The 21,616-nt window shown below is 23.6% G+C and overlaps 1 protein-coding gene across 1 annotated transcript; it reads left to right on the forward strand.

The window, feature by feature from the left end:
* The first annotated feature begins 36 nt into the window (after positions 1-36).
* LOC122505855 (mediator of RNA polymerase II transcription subunit 25) lies at positions 37-21,480 on the forward strand. The gene is made up of 15 exons (XM_043617718.1): positions 37-190; positions 950-1,086; positions 1,153-1,198; positions 3,266-3,390; positions 3,457-3,676; positions 5,804-6,413; positions 6,569-6,879; positions 10,147-10,316; positions 10,499-10,661; positions 10,742-10,924; positions 16,908-17,102; positions 17,544-17,729; positions 17,801-17,857; positions 17,968-18,081; positions 21,038-21,480. Exons 2-15 carry the CDS (start codon positions 965-967, stop codon positions 21,179-21,181), a joined length of 2,646 nt encoding a protein of 881 aa, XP_043473653.1. The 5' UTR covers positions 37-190; positions 950-964; the 3' UTR covers positions 21,182-21,480.
* Positions 21,481-21,616: the final 136 nt, after the last annotated feature.

Here is a 21,616-nt window from a genome sequence, read left to right on the forward strand (position 1 = left end):
CTTGCACCTTTAAATTGGAAACATCAGAGGTTTTCAATGTATTTACACACATAAGTCAAACATAACCTACAATTCAAGGAATTAGCCAAAAAATGTTTTTGTTTACGTTTTAATTTATTTAATTTATAGAAAGTGGTTTTCTTAGTAAAACCCAATTTTTTTACGAAATAAGGGAATTACCTTATTATAAGTAAGTTACAAGATTTTTAATTCTTATAATTATAGTAAATTTCGATATCTAAAGTAATGAATATTGTTATAATTTAAATGTATATTTGTCCTGAATAAAATATATGTCAATGTCACATAAATTTCCTATTTTTCCATTCTCCTAAAAATTTAATGTTTATAATAGTTTTTGAAAAATGAGCACATCAAAAATTTATAATTTACTTATTAATTAAAATTCACTTAATTATTGTCGTAACCTTTTCTTACTTTGCATTTTCTTAATTTTTATCATTTTTATTACGACTGAAAATAATAATAATAATTTTAATATTATCATTAATATATTTGCAATTTTTCATTTTGCATCTGCTTTTCAATTTTATTTGTAAACAATTACTCACGTCTCAAATTTTTTCCGATATCGAAAATTTTAATTTTACGGAATTTTAATTTTAAAAAATGTGTATTTTATCATTTTACTATCAAATTATTTATTAAGTAACAAAAATAATTATTTTTTAACATTTAGAAGAAAATTTTAATATTTTTTTCGTTTTAAATTTCGAATTTTGGAGAATTTTGCCTTTTTAATAAAATAATATATTTCTGTGTTATTTTTGTCATTAATTATTTAAAAAAATTAAAAATTTGTTATTGTAATTTATCAAAAAAAATTCAATACTTCTGCAATAAAGCAAATTGATTTTATTGCAAGACATCAAAATTGATTTAATTAATTTGTTTAACAGTGTATATTATTGTAATGATAATTTTATAGGTAATTGAAACTAAAATGGTCAACGTTCCCACCGATCATGGACTCCAAGCTGACATTATATTTGTAATAGAAGGCACTGCTGTTAATGGTGCTTACCTGAATGATCTTAAGACAAATTATCTCATTCCAACATTAGAGTAAGTAAGAAAAACGAATATCAATGTTTTTTTATTTAAAAATAAATTTTACATTTTTGTCAACAGATACTTTAGTCAAGGAACAATAGAAGATCGAGAATATGTACCAGAGGTAAATTTTTTATTTTCAAAAATCAACGTCAGTTTTTTTAAATAATTTCGGATATAAAATTTCAAAAAATTTATTTTTTAACTAAATAATATTACTATTATATTTTACTTTAGAAAATTTTAGTAAATTCTTGAATTCTTCACAGAAATTCCAATATTTTTAATACAATTGAAATAAAATTTCTTAAGAGAATTGAATTATTTTTAATAAAACTCCATATAACAATTAAATTATTTTCATTACAATTTTAATTTAATTCATCGAAAAAATGTGCAAGAATTCAATTATTTTCATAAATAATATTTTTTTTTAATTCAATTATTTTCAATACATTTTTTAATGGAATTTCTCAAAAAAAAATACAATTATTTTCCAAAAATTTTAATAAAATTCAATACAAGAATTAAATTCTTTCAGAGTCAAAATTATAGAAAGTTAGAAAAATTACAAAACGTAATATAAAAATTGGTATAAAATGGTACAAAAAATGTTACAGGGTTGCCACGCAACCTGGAAACCTGGAAATGTCAGGGAATTTTATAAACCTTGAAAAAACCTGGAAAAGTCGGAGAATTTTGATCGAAATCCTGGAAAATTGTTATTTTCTAAAGTTTATTCTTGAAATCTTATTCTACATAATTATTTCAAAATTAATTAAATTTTAAAAGAGTTGCGTTTACAATTTTCATAAGTACAGATGAATTTCAAAAGATTTTAATTTGAAATTTTGTAAAATTTCAATTTTGAATGAATTTAATTAGAAATCGTCTTAAAGAACGTAGATTTTTGAGAAATTTTAATTATTCCAATTCTTCTGAAATTAGTTAAATTTTTTAATATATATTTTTAATTGATTATTGAAAATAATGGATTTATAGAAGAATTTTAATTAAAAACACTAAAGGAAATTGAATTTTGAAGCAATTACAAATGATTGCAGAAATTCAATTATTTTCAAAAGTAGTAAAATTCTTCTTAGAAATTCAATTATTTTCAAAAATATTAATAAAATTTATCGCAAAATTTCAATTATTTTTAGAAAACTTTCCTCAATTCAATGATTTTTAATAAATCTACTACTTTAATAAAATTTCATAAAAGAATTCAATTATTTAAAAAAACATTTTAATAAAATTCGTCTCAAGAATTCAATTATTTTCAAAAATTAATATAATTCTTCGCAGAAATTTAATTGTGTTGAATAATTTACAAAAATTCTCATCAAAATTTCAATAATCTTTATAAATTTTTCTCCAGAATTCAATTATTTTCAAGAATTTTAATAAAATTCTTGGCAAAATTTCAATTATTATTAAAAACACTTAAAAAAAATTCTTTGGAGAAATTCAATTATTTTTAATTAAAATTTTAATCGAATTTCCGAAAAATGAACTTATTTTTAAAAATTTTATTAAGATTTGTCAAGAGAAATCAAATATTTAAAAATTTGTTGAGAAAATTCTTTCTGAGGGTTTAATTTTACAAAATATTCAATTATTCAATAAATTATTCATTTTTGTATTTCAATAATTGAATTCTCATGGATTTTTTTAATAAATATTGATTTAAAAATTAATTTCAGTTAAAATTTTACACTATCATTGAATATTAAATGCTAATAGCGTAAATTTTTAGAAATAATTGAATTTTAAAAAGATTTCAAATTAAAATCTTTGAAAACTTTAACTTTTCGTACTTTTTGATTAAAACAATTCTGTAGAATTAATTTTTTTTAAAAAGTTTAATTGAATTTTTCTTTAATTTATTTCTAGTTTTATTTTCTAAATATTTAAATAAAGAATGTCAGAATAATCGAAATTTCGTAAATTGTAAACAAAAGGATTTAGAAATTCTCAAAGAACTTTTTCAAAAATTATAAAAAAAAAATTTAGTTCAAGAAGAATTTTAGTTAAAAATTCTAGAAATGAAGAATTGAATTGAAATGAAAATAATTTTGAAGAAATTACAGTAACAATATTTTTATAATATAAAATAATGATAGTATCAAGTTTTAATGATTATAAAACATGAAGAAATTACAATATTAAATTTATTAATATTTTACAGAACACTTCGACATTGTACGGAGTTGTCGTCTATCATGCCGCGGATTGTTTACCATCTCCCTGTACGGGAACACTTGGTCCTTATGCAAATCCTCACAAACTTTTACTTGCCTTGGACAAATTGGAGTATGTTTCAAAGTAATCTCTATTTTTTAATTTATTTTTTTTCTTATTGAACAATTTTATTTACAGAATGGTGGGCGGAATGGGTGAATCGCATGCAAATATAGCAGAGGGTTTAGCGACAGCATTGCAATGTTTTGAAGATCTACAAGTGCGACGAGAACCAAACACTGCTGCCCAGAAACATTGCATCTTAGTCTGTAATTCCCCTCCTTATCTCACTGTTGTTCAAGAGTCCTATAAATTTGCAAATCACACTATCGATCAACTGGCTCCTCTCCTTCAGGATGTGAGTTCAAATTTATTTATTTTCATTTTCGAATTGTTCAAAAGAAATCAATTAATTAAAATACAATTTTAAATTAAAATTTTTTTTGAAACAATTCAATTATTCTTTTAGGTTTTAATAAAATTATTCCCAAGAGTTTAATTATTTACATAAATAATAAAATTCATTGCAGAATTTCAATTATTTTTAATACAATTTTAATGGAATTTCTCGAAAAATGTAATATTGTTCGTAAAACTTTTATTAAAATTCATCAAAGAAATTCAATTATTTCAAAAAGCCTTCCTATAATTTATTTATTAGAATTTAAGTATTATTGTCAATACATTTTTAATTAAATTTCTTGAAAGAATTCAATTATATTCAAAAATTTTAGTGAAATTCTTTTTAACAATTCAATTTATTTTCAAAATAATTTTAATAAAATTCTTCGTAGAAATTTCATTAATTTCTATAATTGAACCGCCGGATCGTAGAAGGGCATATAGCCAATGTAATTCAAATGGGCTATATGCCCTTCTACGATCCGGCGGTTCAATTTATTAAAATTCAATTATTTTTAATATCTACTATTTCAATAAAATTTCACAAAAGAATTCAATTATTTAAAAAGAAATTTTAATAAAATTCGTCTGAAGAATTCAATTATTTTCAAAAGTAGAAAAAATTCTTCGCAAAAATTTAATTATGGTCGCAAAAGTTTGAAAAAAATTATCGTCAAAATTTCAATTATCTTTATAAATATTAAAATTTTTCTGCAAAATTCAATTATTTTCAAAATTTTTAACGAAATTCTTTTTAACAAATTCAATTTTTTTTCAAAAATTCTCCCCCGTTTAATGATTTTCAATATCTACTATTTTAATAAAATTTCCCAAAAGAAATGATCATAAATTTCTTTGCAATAATTCCATTACTTTCAAAAATATTCAATTTATTTTTACAGAGATTCAATTATTTTTATAAATATTAAAGAAGTTATTCAAAAATTATTAAAAATAATAAATTTATGGAAGATGTTTAGTTAAAAACACGAAAAAAAATTCAATTTTGTAAAATTTAGAAATTATTGCAAAAAGTTAATTATTTTCAAGAGTAATAATATTCTTCGCAAAAATTAAATATTGTTTAAAAGTAATAAAATTCTTTTTAGGGATTTAATTATTTTCACAAATAATAAAACTCTTTGCTGAATTTCAATTATTTTTAATACAATTTGAATCGAATTTCTCGAAAAATGTAATTATTCTTAAAAATTTTATTAAAATTCGTTGATAGAATTCAATTATTTGAAAATTTGTTGATAACGATTCTTTATGGGAATTGAATTTAAAGAAATATTCAATTATTCAATAAATTACTTATTTTTGTATTTAAATAATTGAATTGTCGTAGAATTTTCTAATTATAATTGATTCAAATATGAATTTCAGTTAAAATTGTAGATAATTGAATTTTGATCTTTGAATGTTTCAATTTTTCATACTTTTAACTGAAAGTTGTGTAGATTTAATTTTTTTGAAAAAGTTCAATTGAATTTTTTGAAGTTATTTGAAGTTTTTATTTTCTAATATTTGATTGAAGAATTCCTGAATAATCGATGAAATTTCGTAAAATTGAATTGTAAACAAAAGGATTTGAAAATGTTGAAAGAAATGTTTTAAAAATTATTAATAATAATGAATAATAATTAATTTAAAGAAGAATTTTAGTTAAAAATTTTGGAAAACAATAATTGAATTAAAATGATGAAAGTAATTTTGAATAAGTTACAATATTCTTATTTTATTTTAAATAATGATTTTATCAGTCGGTCATTTTTAATTATTATAAAACATAAAGATATCGATGACTCAGAGTCGAAGACTCGTAGTTATCGATATTTTCTTTTTTTTTTAACAATTTTTTATAAGATGTTTAATTTCAAAAAGGTTTGAATTAAAAATTTTGTTAAATATAAATGTAGTTTTAAGAATCTGGAAAAATTCCATTTTTTAACCTGGAAAACCTGGAAAAGTCAGGGAATTTGAAATGAGCAAAAGCGTGGTAACCCTGTAAAACCATTAGTGTTTAAAATTTTAATTTATTAATTAATAATTAATTTTCACAATTTTTGTTTCTATGCAGAGGAACATCAATCTCTCAATTCTCTCGCCACGAAAAATTCCTGCCTTATTTAAACTATTTGAAAAAGCTGGCGGTGATTTGCAATCGTCACAAACGAAGAATTACGCGAAAGATCCACGTCATTTGGTTCTATTGAGAAATTATAATTTGAAAGAGCGACCAGTGAGTCCAATTAGTGGTGCGGGTCATGGAACGGCGCCGAGTGCAGCTCAAATTCCATTGAGTCCATTGCAGAGTAATGACAGTCCGAATACAAATCAAGCTGCGCAAAATATCGTGCAACCATCGCAAAATCAAAATGCCGCTTTTCGAAATCAAGCGCCGCAGAATATTGTCTCGGTACATCAGCCGGGAGCGCCACCAATGGCCGCACCAATGAGCGCCGGAAGACCGAGTTTCAATCCACAAATTAATGCACCTCCGAATTATCATCCATCGAGCATGAGTGCAAGGGCGACACACAATTGGCGAATGAGACCACCTGGACCTCCATTCATTGCACCTAGTGCAGCACCTCCGGCTAGTACTCCAGGTAGTGCACTCTTGGCGCAACTCAATCAGCCACCTTCCTTGGGTCTCAATATCTCTCCCTTCGGACAACGTATGGATGGTAACGATATTTTCTTATCCTTACAATTATTTTTTACAAAAAATGTATCGAGCCCTGAGTTACAAGTTTCAAGTAAATCAATTTTTAAAAAAAATCATTCGCCATATTGGATCCGCCATTTTGAATTTTGAAAATTTTGCAAATTATTATTCCAGGCAACGCTGGTAATGCAATTGCAGCGAATGCTCAACAACAACAACAGCAACAACAGCAGCAGCAGCAGCAGCAACTGTCACAACAACAATTACGAATGATGATGCAGCAGCAACAGCAGAATCAACAGCAAAATCAACAGACAACAATGGGAATGCAAGCTCAACAAGCGCAGAATCAAACAGTTACACAACTCACAGTCGCTGCTGTGAGTCAACCTGCGCCAAATCAAGGACCACACACAGTTCCTGCACCGCAAAATCCTGGTTCACAATCCACTGGCACCCCTCAAGTTCCTCATTCTCAGGCTCAGGTTCGTCACAAAACTTTCATTTTATTTTTCCCTAATTTCTAGATAAAAGGTTTTCAGAAAATGAGCTTTATTAGAAAAAAGAAAATTAGAAAATCACCTTCATTAGAAAAAAGTTTTTTAGAAATTTACCTTCATTGGATAGAAAAAGAATTTTTAGCAAATTAAAAATTAGAAAATACATTTTAGAAAAATATATTACAGGCCTTTTCCCCTTTTTTGATGATTTGTCCCCTTTTTCACCTTTTTCTAATAAAAAATAAACAAGTTGTTCTATTTTTCAAATCTTTTTCCAAGTGTAATCATAAAATTTAGACTCAATGTTATAGAATTCAGTGAGTTTCATTTTTCATTTAGATTATTAACACCACAACGAATTTTATAAATTATTATAAGGTGGTTCATTCAACAAAATGCAGACCTTTAGAAAAATAATTAATTAACATTCAAATAATTCAAATATTATTATTAATAGTTTTTCTAGAAAAACGAAAATTCTAATACAAAACATTCAATTTTTTTCTATTTCTGACAATAATTTCCTTTTAAATTACTTAATTCTTGAAGAACTATATCATAAAATTATTACTTAGAAATTATTTAATAAATAATTTTACTTAAATAGTTCAAAATTAATTGAATTCTAAAAGAGTTGCGTTTTTGAGAAGTTTCAATTTTCAAATGATTGCAAAAATTTAATTATTTTCAAAAGTAATAAATTCTTCGCAGAAATTCAATTATATTTAAAAATTTTTCAAAAATTCTCGTCAAAATTTCAATTCCCTTTATAAATAATAAAAATTCTTCTTCAAAATTCAATTATTTTCAAAAATTTGAATAAAATTCTTAGCAAAATTTCAATTATTTACAAAAATTTTTCAAAATTCAATGATTTTCAATATCTATTTTAATAAAATTTTCCAAAAAAATCAATTATTTAAAAAAAATTTCATTAAAATTCTACGCAAACGTTTAATTATTTTTATAAATAATAAAATAATTTCACAGGAATTCTATTATTTATAAATTTTTTTATAAATTTCTTAGCAATAATTCAATTATTTTTATAAATAGAAAAACTCATCGTAGAATTTCAATTATTTTTAGTACAATTTTAATCGAATACCTCAAAAAATGTAATTATTTAGAAAAAATTTCATTAACATTCGTCGAAAGAATTTAATTATGTAAAAATTTGTTGATAAAATTCTTTATAAGAATTCAATATAAAGCAACATTTAATTATTCAATATAAATTATTTATTTTTCTGTTCAAATAATTTTTAATAAATATTCTTAAATAAACATCTTAATAAATATTCAAATTCTTTCCGTAGATTCAATTATTTTCAAAAATTAAAAAAAAATTCTCCTCAACATTTTAATTATCTTTATAAATAGCAAAATTCAATACTTTGCCAAAATTCAATTATATTCAGCAATTTTTATAAAATTCATTGTAAAATTCAATTATTTTCATAAATAACAATATTCATCATGATAATTCAATTATTTTCAAAAATTAATCAAATTCTTCGCAGAAATTCAATTTTTTTCAAAAAATCTAAAAAAAAAATTGGTCAACATTTCAATTATTTTTATAAATAAATAACAAAATTCTTCGATAAAATTCAATTCTTTCAAGGATTTTATAAAAATTCATTGCAAAATTCAATTATTTTCATAAATAAGAGTATTCAGCACAAGAATTCAATTATTTTCGAAAGTAATAAAATTAAATTATTTTCAAAAACTTGAATAAAATTCATGGCAAAATTTCAATTATTTTCAAAAATTTTTCAAAATTTAATGATTTTCAATAACCTACTATTTTAATAAAATTTACCCCAAAAAAAAATTCAATTATTAAACAAAAATTTTGATAATATTCTACACGAACTTTCAATTATTTTCCAAAAAACAAATAAAAATTTCAACGAAATTCAATTATTTGAAATAGGATTTTCATCAATTTTTTCCAATAAATCAAATTTTTTAAAATTTGGCATTAAATTCTTCGCAGTAATTCAATTATTTTCAAAATTTTAAAATTCTTTTCAGGGATTTAATTATTTTGATAAATAATAAAATCATTCGAAAGGAAATGAATTATTTTCATAAATAATAATATTCATTGCAAGAATTAAACTATTTTCAAAAGTAATAAAATTCAATTATTTTCAAAAGTTTTAATAAAATTAATTTCAATTATTTTCAAAAATTGTTCTTAATCCAAAAATTTATATATCTATTATTTATTAATAATATTTTCCAAAAAAATTCAATATGTTTAAAAACAATTTTGACAAAGTTCTACATAAATATTCAATTATTTTCTAAAATAATTAAAATATCACAGGAATTCAATTATTAAAAATAAAATTTGCATAAATTTTTTTGAAAAAAATCAGTTGTTTAAAATTTTTTTAATTAAATTCTTCGCAAGAATTCAATTACTTTCAGAAATAATAAAACTCTTCGCAGAATTTCAATTATTTTTAGTACAATTTTAATCGAATACCTCGAAAAATGTAATTATTTAAAAAAATTGTATTAAAGTTCGTCGAAAGAATTTAATTATGTAAAAATTTTGTTGATAAAATTCTTTATGAGAATTCAATATAAAGGAACATTCAATTATTCAATAAAAATTATTTATTTTCATTTTATTTGTATTTAAATAATTAAATTCTCGTATAATTTTACAATAGAAATTAATTTTAAGGTGAATTTCAGTTCAAATTTTCTATAATGAATATTAACAGCATTCTAGAGAAAATTTTTAGAAAAAATTGAATTTTGAAAAAGTTTCAAATTGAAATTATGAAAAATCTGAATTTTTCATATTTTTAACTAAAAATTCTGTAGAATTAATTTTTTTCAAAAAAGTTTAATTGACATTATTCCAAGTTTTTATTTTCTAATATATATTTAATTGAAGAATTTCCGAATAGTCAAAATTTTGGAATTTTAAAAAATTTGAATTATATATGCAATTTTTATAAACAAATAAATTTTTCTCCCCTTTTTGTACACTTTTTGAGGAAAAAATTCCCCTTTTCACTTTTTTTGAGAAAAAAAGGTACTGTGATGCTTGATATTAAATAATAATAAAAAATATTAATAAAAACCTTATTTGAAATTTGTATAGAAAACATTTAAATAAGTTTAATTTTAATAAGTTTACAAATTAAAAAAAAAAAATTTTTAAATTTTAATTTTAATAAGTTTACAAATTCTATTGGACTAAGTAAATTATTGTGAATTTAGGCCAATGTTGGTAATGTACAACCAATGGTGATGGGCACTGAACGTAGAATTATCTGGCAAGGTACTTTGGAGTGGATCGAAAAGAACAAAAATCCAAATGACACGCAGAAGATAAATAAACATGTGCCTTGTCAAGTGTCTATTCAACCAAAGGAAGGAGAAATGGATTTGTGAGTATCTTCAAAAAGCAATTTAAAAAAAAATCTTATGGAAGATTCCTTTAATGAACATGCAGACCTCGAACTTTAATTTTTTTAAACACAATGTACACATAAACATCAGTAGTTTGTATTGAGAGTTGATTTCCTTTGTGTATTTTTATTCTTCTAATTAAAATATTCGCCAATTTTAGGAAAACAGATAATTGGCCTTCAAAATTACTAATGCAACTAATGCCAAAAATGCTATTGGGAACAATTGGAAATTCTTATTTGAAAAATTCAAGGTCTGTTAATTTTTATCCAACTCCCTGCGAAGCTCTTGAATCTCTCATTAAAGTAATGTCTACTGGCTTCGTAAGTATTCCCATTCAGTAGCAAATAAATAAACATTATTTTCACTTCATTATTTTTAATTTTTTTGTTTTTACTTCCAGGCGGGATGTGTTCATTTTAATACACAACCGGCTTGTGGAATAAAAGTACTTTTACTTTTATATACAGTAGATAAAAGATCGTTTGTTGGTTTTATTCCAAATGATCAATCAGGTTTCGTTGATCGACTACGAAAAGTCATTCAACAGCAGAAGAACACACAAGCATTACGTCATCAGTCACAGGTAAGGGGGCTTCTTTCAAATTCGCGAACAATTAGCGTTTTAATTAAATATTATACACTACCTGCGGTAATTGTGCAATACCTACTTTTTTTATGACTGTTAAATAACATTAAACTTAACAAATATAGTAACTAAAATTTCTTGAAATCTAATTTTTCTTTAACTCAATTTTCTTAATTCAATTTTAAAAGAGTTGCCTTCACAATTTTTCTTCGCAAAAATTCAATTATTTTCATAAATAATCAAATGTTTTTTACAGAGATTCAATTATTTTCATAAATAATAAAAAATTTTATAGATTTACAATTATTTTCATAAATAATATAACTCATCGCAGAATTTCAATTATTTTTAATACAATTTTAATGGAATTTCTCGAAAAATGTAATTATTCGTAAAAATTTTATTAAACTTCATCAAAGAAATTCAATTATTTCAAAAAGCCTTCCTATAATTTATTTATTAGAATTTAAGTATTATTGTCAATACATTTTTCATTAAATTTCTTGAAAGAATTCAATTATTTTCAAAAATTTCAATGAAATTCTTTTTAACAATTCAATTTATTTTCAAAATAATTTTAATAAAATTCTTCGTAGAAATTTCATTAATTTCTATAATTTATTAAAATTCAATTATTTTCAATATCTACTATTTCAATAAAATTTCACAAAAGAATTCAATTATTTAAAAAGAAATGTTAATTAAATTCGTCTGAAGAATTCAATTATTTTCAAAAGTAATAAAATTCTTCGCAAAAATTAAATTACGGTCGCAAAAGTTTGAAAAAATTATCGTCAAAATTTCAATTATCTTTATAAATATTACAATTTTTCTGCAAAATTCAATTATTTTCAAAAGTTTTAATGAAATTCTTTTTCACAAATTCAATTTTTTTTTCAAAAATTCTCCTCCATTCAATGATTTTCAATATCTACTATTTTTATAAAATTTTCCAAAAGAAATGAATTTTTTAAAAAAATTTTTGATAAAATTCTAAGCAAACCTTTATTATTTTTATAAATAACAAATATATCACAGCAATTCAATTATTTACAAAATTTTTATAAATTTCTTTGCAATAATTCCATTATTTTCAAAAATATTCCATTTATTTTCACAGAGATTCAATTATTTTTATAAATATTTTAAAGAACTTTTTCAAAAATTATTAAAAATAATAAATTTATGGAAGATGTTTAGTTAAAAACACGAAAAAAAAATTCAATTTTGTAAAAGTTAGAAATTATTGCAAAAATTTAATTATTTTCAAGAGTAATAATATTCTTCGCAAAAATTAAATATTGTGTTGGGATTTAAACAAGCTATAAACTCTAAAGACATTTTAATATATACGATCCTGTACTCAAAAAAAAATCGCGCCTGCTCATTTCCCAATTATCTGTATTTCAACTTTTCAGTCTTTGCTCACCATTCGAGCTATTATATTCTTTGCTCACAATATTTAATGCTAAAATAAAGTCTCACTTTTTATATCAATTTTCCTCTATTTAATTAATCCCTCATCAGGTTATGAGCCCAGAACGCCGTGGTAAAATAGAATCGGACAATTTAAAGTGTCGTGTAATTTAAATAACTGTTTAAAGTGTTTATTAACCACGTGCTCCCTCGTGTTCATGAAAAGGAAGCGTGCCTTGTGAAAAATTCGTCATCATGAGTGCTTCACATTCAATGAGAATTGAAGTTTTAGGAAAAGAGAACTTCGATACTTGGAAGCTCCAAGTAAAAGCTCTTCTCATTAAAAATGACGCCTGGGAATATGTGAGTGGAGAACGACTTAGACCGATTGTTGACGAAGGAAACGAAGATGCAAATGCCGCCGCAGTTTCGGCGTGGGATAAGGCTGACCAGAAAGCACATTCCGACCTTATTTTAGCGATTCATCCATCAGAGCTTAATCAAATTAAGCATTGTAGCACCTCTCATGACATATGGGAAACGTTACATCGAATTTACCAGTCGAAAGGACCTGCAAGGAAGGCGACTCTTTTGAAGAAGTTAACCCTACACAAGATGGCCGAAGGAGACGACGTTCGTGAACATATTCGTGAATTTCTGGACGCTGTCGACAAGCTTCATGAAATGGACATCGATGTCAACGAAGATCTCTTAGCAATTTTATTATTGTACAGTTTGCCACCTAGTTATGAAAATTTCAGGTGTGCAATAGAATCACGTGACGATCTTCCAAAACCAGAAGCCCTGAAAATTAAAATTCTCGAGGAAAGCGACGCCAGAAAATCTAAGGACAACGAGGGAAACGCAAACGCCATGATCGCCAAACGAGGCAGCTATCAGTCCCAGAAATCCAAGAAAAGCTCGAGTAGTTGCAAAGGGATATTCTCAACGCCCTGGTCTCGACTTTAACGAGACATTTGCTCCAGTCGTACGTCTGAGTTCCGTCAGATTGTTAATGGCCTTGGCCGTTGAAAATGATATGACTGTTCATCAAGTTGATATAACTACTGCTTTTCTTAATGGTCACCTTGAAGAAGAAGTTTTTATGGAAATTCCAGAACTGTTTCAAGAATTGTTACCGGAAATTGCAGCCAAGGAATCTTTCATCAACGAACCTTTGGACGAGACTTCAGCAACACATATGCTCAAGCAACTGCAAGAAGGAAATAAAGTTTGTTTGATGAAGAAATCCTTATATGGTTTGAAGCAGGCTGGATATCAGTGGCATAAACGACTAACTGAAGAACTAAAATCCTTCGGATTAAAACCCTTAAGTTCAGATATGTGCGTGTACGTGAATAATGTAGAAAAACGTTCATTGATTGTTGCAGTGTATGTTGATGATCTGATGATCATTTCCAATGATCTCGAGTGGATTCATGAATTCAAGGAATATATGAAGTCACGTTTCGAAATGATTGACCTTGGAAAAATCCAACATTGTCTCGGGATGGAATTTAATCAACAAAGTGATCGTTTAACAATTTCCCAAAGTGCTTATATCGAAGCTGTTTTGAAGAGATTCAAAATGGAGGATTCCAAACCAATTTCTACACCCATGGATCCAAACACGAAGTTTTTAGAAGAGGATGATTCATCAGATGATTCAGAGGATTACCCGTTCAGAGCATTAATAGGAAGCCTAATGTATTTGGCTGTTGCAACACGACCTGACATCATGTTTGCAGTCAACTTTCTCAGCCAATTCAACACATGTTATGATCGACGTCACTGGATCGGAGCGAAGAGGATCCTACGTTATTTACGAGGATCAACCAATTTAAGCCTTACTTACCAAAAGGGCTCAAACAAATTGGAAGGATTTGTTGATTCAGATTGGGCCAGCTGCATTCAAGATCGAAGATCCTACACCGGATATGTATTCACCCTTGCGAATGGAGCAGTGACCTGGGAGACGAAGAAGCAACAAACAGTTGCACTTTCCACAACTGAGTCTGAGTACATGGGACTCACAGAATCAGCAAAAGAAGCTATTTACCTTACCAAATTTCTCAAGGAGATTGGATTCTGGAATCAACATACTGTTGATCTTTACAATGACAATCAAGGAGCTCAAAGGCTAGCGAAAAATCCAATCCATCATTCAAGAACTAAACATATTGATCTCCGACACCATTTCATTCGACAAACAATTCAAAGTGAAGTGATCAACTTAAAATATTTGAGATCGGATGAACTGATGGCGAATGTTCTGACGAAACCTTTACCAGGATCAAAATACCAAAACTGTTTAGTGAAGTTCGGATTAAAATTTTTATAAATTGTTATGTGGTTTATGCTTGAGGGGAAGTGTTGGGATTTAAACAAGCTATAAACTCTAAAGACATTTTAATATATACGATCCTGTACTCAAAAAAAAATCGCGCCTGCTCATTTCCCAATTATCTGTATTTCAACTTTTCAGTCTTTGCTCACCATTCGAGCTATTATATTCTTTGCTCACAATATTTAATGCTAAAATAAAGTCTCACTTTTTATATCAATTTTCCTCTATTTAATTAATCCCTCATCATATTGTTTAAAAGTAATAAAATTCTTTTTAGGGATTTAATTATTTTTACAAATAAAAAAAACTCTTTGCTGAATTTCAATTATTTTTAATACAATTTTAATTGAATTTCTCGAAAAATGTAATTATTCGTAAAATTTTTATTAAAATTCATCAACGAAATTCAATTATTTTAAAAAGCCTTCCTATAATTTATTTATTAGAATTTAAGTATTATTGTCAATACATTTTTAATTAAATTCAATTATTTTCAATATCTACTATTTCAATAAAATTTCACAAAAAAATTCAATTATTTAAAAACAAATTTTAATGAAATTCGTCTGAAGAATGCAATTATTTTCAAAAGTAATAAAATTCTTCGAAAAAAATTAAATTACGGTCGCAAAAGTTTGAAAAAATTATCGTCAAAATTTCAATTATCTTTATAAATATTAAAATTTTTCTCCAAAATTCAATTATTTAAAAAAATTTTAATGAAATTCTTTTTAACAAATTCAATTTTTTTTTCAAAAATTCTCCTCCATTCAATGATTTTTAATATCTACTATTTTAAAAAAAATTTTACAAAAGAAATTAATTATTTTATAAATTTTTTTGATAAAATTCTAAGCAAACCTTTTATTATTTTTATAAATAACAAATATTTCACAGCAATTCAATTATTTACAAATTGTTTTATAAATTTTTTTGCAATAATTCCATTATTTTCAAAAATATTCAATTTATTTTCACAGAGATTCAATTACATATTTTTATAAATATTTTAAAGAACTTTTTCAAAAATTATTAAAAATAATAAATTTATGGAAGATGTTTAGTTAAAAACACGAAAAAAAAATTCAATTTTGTAAAAGATAGAAATTATTGCAAAAATTCAATTATTTTTAAGAGTAATAATATTCTTCGCAAAAATTGAATATCGTTCAAAAGTAATAAAATTCTTCTTAGGGATTCAATTATTTTCACAAATAATAAAACTAATTGTTGAATTTTAATTATTTTTAATACAATTTGAATCGAATTTCTCGAAAAATGTAATTATTCTTAAAAGTTTTATTAAAATTCGTTGATAGAATTCAATTATTTGAAAATTTGTTGATAACGATTCTTTATGGGAATTGAATTTTAAGAAACATTCAATTATTCAATAAATTACTTATTTTTGAATTTAGATAATTGAATTGTCGTAGAATTTTCTAATTATAATTGATTCAAATATGAATTTCAGTTAAAATTGTAGATAATTGAATTTTGATCTTTGAATGTTTGAATTTTTCATACTTTTAACTGAAAGTTGTGTAGATTTAATTTTTTTTTTAAATTCAATTGAATTTTTTTTTGTTATATGAAGTTTTTATTTTCTAATATTTGATTGAAGAATTTCCGAATAATCGATGAAATTTCGTAAAATTGAATTGTAAACAAAAGGATTTGAAAATGTTGAAAGAAATGTTTTAAAAATTATTAATAATAATTAATAATAATTAATTTAAAGAAGAATTTTAGTTAAAAATTTTGGAAAACAATAATTGAATTAAAATGATGAAAGTAATTTTGAATAAGTTACAGTAACAATATTCTTATTTTATTTTAAATAATGATTTTATCAGTCGGTCATTTTTAATTATTATAAAACATGAAGATATCGATCACATGGAGTTATCGATATTTGCATGTTTTATAATAATTTTTTATAAGATGTTTAATTTCAAAAAGTTTTGAATTAAAAATTTTGTTAAATATAAATGTAGTTTTAAAAACCTGGAAAAATTCCGTTTTTTAACCTGGAAAAGTCAGGGAATTTGAAATGAGCAAAAGCATGGTAACCCTGCAACATGAAGAAGGAAAAAATTTTAGTTGTTATATTTTTCAAGTTAAAAGTTATTAGTAGTCATAAAAGTGTAGAATTACCGCCGATAGTGTATATCAAGAAAGTTAATTTATAATTTTTTTTATTAATTTAATAATTAGACGGGTGCTCCGCCTGGTGCAAATGCGATGCAAGGTGGAATGCCAACTAGTGGGATTTCTCAGGGAGGAATTCTCATGTCACAAACGAACACAATGGCAATGGGAGGCGGTCAAATTACGCAGAATGTCGTTACATCGAATCCACAACAGAATTTAGTCACTTCTACTGGACCACCAGGTCAAATAAGTCTACAGGTATGATATATAAATCTCCTTCCTTAATTATGTATGTTTGAAATTTTTAAAGTTCTTATACGATCACCTTTAATTTTTGTTTTCACATTGAAAAAATTCAAACTTTGCACTCATCTACAAAAATTTATTATTTACTATTTTTTTTACAATTTTCTACTACCAATTTGGATACATTTTTTTTAGATTTCTGACACTAAAAGCTACATTTTTTTTTGAGAATTTGCATTACTTTACAACCGCTATTAGATGAAATAAAAATAATTGTTCTAGAAAATTTTAATAAAATTCTTAGAAACATTTAAAAAAAAATTTAATTAGAAAAGTTTGAAATTCAATTTAATGAAAACTGAAAATGTTAGCTTTTTAAAAGAAAAGTAAAAATACAAGTTCTTTGATGTTAGAAAAAATTCTGATGGCCTTATTCTTTCGACAATTGTCTAGAATGCGAATATGGCTGGTGGACAGCAAGTTGGTGCTGGAGGAGGAATGATGGGCCAGCAGAGACCCCAATTTGATGAATTGGGAATGGCTAGGCAACAGAATCTTTTAAAAATACAACAACTTCGACAAACTCTCGAAGCAGCGCAACAACAGGAAGCTCAATATAAATCTCAATTAGAAATCAATGTACGTATTTTATTCTATTTTTTATTTTATTTACTTCTTTCTATTCGCTTTCATTTATTTTTTAATTCTAGATTCAACAAAGTCTCGATGTATCGCAACAACAAGAATTACAGTATAAACAGCTCGAGGTGAAGTATAATTAAGAAATTTCTTCCCCTTTTTCTAATCAATGATTCTTATAATTTATTCAGAGTTGAATTTATTATTTTCGATTGATAAGTTTTATGTAATTATTTAGCAAGCGCAAAGAGGACTTAATCAGTCGGGTATGGCTGGACAACAAGCAAACGCTCAACGCATGATGAGACCTGTAATGACCAATAGTCTTGGACTTCGGCACTTATTGCAACAGGTAATATTAATTAATAAATATTAATAAATTAATAAGTAAAAATTGAATCTCTTGAACTCTGCAAAAGTCAGTTTTTTTAAAAAGGTCCGTAAAGTCCGTAAATTGATTAAGAAAAGACGAAAAGTTCGTAAATTGTACGATATAATTTGGAAAATTTTAAAGAAATTACAAATAATTGCAAAAAAATCAAACATTTTCAAAAGTAATAAAATTCTTCGAATAAATTGAATTATGTTCAAAAATTTAAAAAAATTCTCGTCAACATTTCAATTATCTTTAGAAATAAAGAAATTTTTGTCCGAAATTCAATTATTTTCAACAATTTGAAGAAAATTTTATTCAAAATTTCATTTATTTTCAAGAATTTTCCTCAATTCAATGATTTTCAATATCTACTATTTTAATAAAATTTTCCTAGAGAATTTAATTATTTAAAAAAATTTTAATCAAATTCTACGCAAACATTCAATTATTATTTTCATAAAATAATAAAAATTTCACAGGATTTCAATTATTTACAAATTTTTTTATAAATTTCTTCGCAATAATTCAATTATTTTCATAAATAATAAAACTCATCGCAGAATTTCAATTATTTTTAATAAAATTTTAATCGAATTTCTCTAAAATGTAATTATTCTTAAAAATTTTCTTAAAATTCGTCAAAAGAATTAATTTATTTAAAAATTTGTTGATTAAATTCTTTATGATAATTCAATTTTAAAAACATTCAAATATTCAATATATTATTTTTTTTATTTAAATAATTGAATTTCAGTAGAATTTTCTAATAAAAATTGATTTAAAAATGAATTTCTGTTAAAAACAAATAAATTTGAAAAATCTTAAAAAACTTTTTCCAAAATTATTAAAAACTGGCAAATGGTAAGCGCGCGGAATGCAATTCTCGTTATTATTATTTAAAAATTTTAATAAAATTTTTCGCAAAAATTTCATTATTCTCATAAATAATAATATTTTTTAAAGCGATTCAATTATTTTCAATACAATTTTAATAAAATTTCTCGAAAGAATACAATTATTTTGAAAATAATAATAATTAAATTCGATTTTTTTCAAGAATTTTATTATAAATTCAATTATTTTCCACAATTTTGATGAAATGCTTTTTTAAAAAATCATTATTATCAAAATTTGTAGTAAAATTCCTTTAAAAAAAAGTCCAATTACTTTTAAAAATTCTGATAAAATTCTTCTAATCAATTCAATTATTTTTAGAAATTCAGATAAAATTCTTCGAAACAATTCAATAATTTTTGTGAATTGTAAAATCCTCCGCAAGAATTCAATTATTATCATAAATAATAAAAATTTTCGGAAGAATTCAATTATTTTCAATACAATTTTAAAAAAATTTCTCGAAAGAATACAATCATTTTTTTAAATATTTTTTAAATTCAATTATTTTCAAGAGTTTTAATAAAAAATTCAATTATTTTCAACAATTCTGATAAAATTCTTGGCAAGAATTCAATTATTTTTGTAAATAATAAAATTCTTCTGAGAAATTCAATTATTTTCAATACAATTTTAATTAAATTTCTGGGAAAAAATTCAATTATCTTAAAGATAATTTTAATAAAATTTCTCTAAGAGGTTCAATTATTTTTAAAAATTGTAATAAGATTTTTCTAAACAATTCAATTATTGTTCTCAAAAGTTTTTAATAAAATTCTTTGTAAATTTCAAGTATTTTTAAAATTTTCAATTAAAATTAATTTAAAAAATTACATTATTTTTACGAAATTTAATGAAATTCTTAAAAAAAAATGTAATTATTTACAAAAATTCTAATAAAATTGTTTAAAAGATTTTAATTTTCTATGAATAATTTTAATACAATTTAATACGAAAATCGATCATTACAATTAATAATAAACACAATTATTTTAAAAACTTAAAAGAAATTCTTAAAATTTAATTAGTTTCAAAATTTTCAGTAATAATTATTAAAAAAACTTCATTATTTTCAAGAAAATTGATATAAATTCTTTAAAACAATTAAATTATTTTAAAGAATTTTAGTAAAATTCTTGCCAAGAATGAAATTATTTTCAATACAATTTTAATTACATTTTCTCGAAATAATTCAATTATTGAAAAAAATGTTGAATAAAATTCTTGAAATGAATTCAATTATTTTCAAATTTTTTTATAAATAATTTACAAGAATTCAATGATTTTCAGTACATTGACAATTTAATTATTTCTGAAAATAATTTAATTCCAGTGAAAAATTTACTATTTATTGATAATTATTGAATTCTTTTGATGAATTTAAAAAAAAGGGTTAAAAATTAATTTAATTTTCCCTGGAGCTCAATTAAAATTGTATTGAAAATAATTGAATCCTAGTGAAAATTTCATTATTTTTAAAAATAATTGAATTCTTGAATTTGATTTTATTAATTAAGTTTTTTAAATAATGGAATTTTTTATAAAGATTGTTATTATTTATAAATTGGCTATAAAGAATTTTATTGCAATCAATAAAAATAATTCAATTATTTTCAAATTTTTTTTATAAAAATTAAATAAATTTAAATAATATTGAATTTTGAAATTAATTTTTTTTGAAAATATTTAATTGAATTTTTTTATACTATTTTAAGTTTTTATTTTCTAATATATATTTAATTGAAGAATTTACAAATAATTGAAATTCGTAAAATTGAATATTGCAAACAAATGGGTTTGAAAAATTGTCAAAGAAGTTTTTTGAAAATTATTAAAAATAATCATTTTTAAGAAGAATTTTAGTTAAAAATTCTTTAAAAAATAATTGAATTGAAATGATGAAAATAATTTTGAAGAAGTACAATATTCTTATAATATAAAATAATGATTTTAGCAATTTGTTGTCTTTAATTAAAATTATAAAACATGAATAAATGTGGATATTAAAAAATGATTAATAATGTTAATGTTTCTGCAGCAACAACCACAATATCGACAAGTTGTTGGAATGCAGCAGCAAATGGTGGGTCCTAGAGGACAAATGAATGTGAGACCAATGGAACCAGGAAATCCTCAGGGTCAACAATTTGACGATGTTTCAAATTACGATTTTCTCGGTTAAAAGTTTATTTATTAATAGCTTCCTTTTATTTTATTATAAAATAGGTTTTTATCAATTTATATACAGACATTTATAATAATGTAACACATTATAAACTTTAACATTAACTACCATATGGGTTATAATCGACAAAAATTAATTTACCAAGCCTATTGGACTAAAGTATTTCTCTACTTTAAATGTGTGTTTAAGAAATTTTTGTTTTATCAATTGTTAATAATTTTATGTATTAGATACGACAAAAAAAAATGAGGCATTTATGCTAATTAAATTAAAAAAAAACTTTTTATTGCATTACACACGATTTTCATGTTGTTTCTAAACAAAAAGTCATGTTCCTCATTATCCTACTAAAAATAAAGTTACGAATAATGATAAAACGTCAGAAACTGTGACGTTTTTTTTTTAAATTTGTGGCTAAGTCTGCGACTAAAA

The sequence above is a fragment of the Leptopilina heterotoma genome, unplaced genomic scaffold (assembly GCF_015476425.1).
Source record: "Leptopilina heterotoma isolate Lh14 unplaced genomic scaffold, ASM1547642v1 Lhet_38, whole genome shotgun sequence".
Lineage (NCBI taxonomy): Eukaryota > Metazoa > Arthropoda > Insecta > Hymenoptera > Figitidae > Leptopilina > Leptopilina heterotoma.

What these genes read in the sequence shown, in the direction of transcription:
- LOC122505855 (XM_043617718.1), top strand. Translation starts at nt 965, where the DNA reads ATGGTCAACGTTCCCACCGATCATGGACTCCAAGCTGACATTATATTT. An exon ending in AATCTCAATTAGAAATCAAT is followed by an intron (nt 17,730 to 17,800) that starts GTACGTATTTTA and finishes TTTTAATTCTAG; the next exon opens with ATTCAACAAAGTCTCGATGT. An exon ending in TTCGGCACTTATTGCAACAG is followed by an intron (nt 18,082 to 21,037) that starts GTAATATTAATT and finishes ATGTTTCTGCAG; the next exon opens with CAACAACCACAATATCGACA.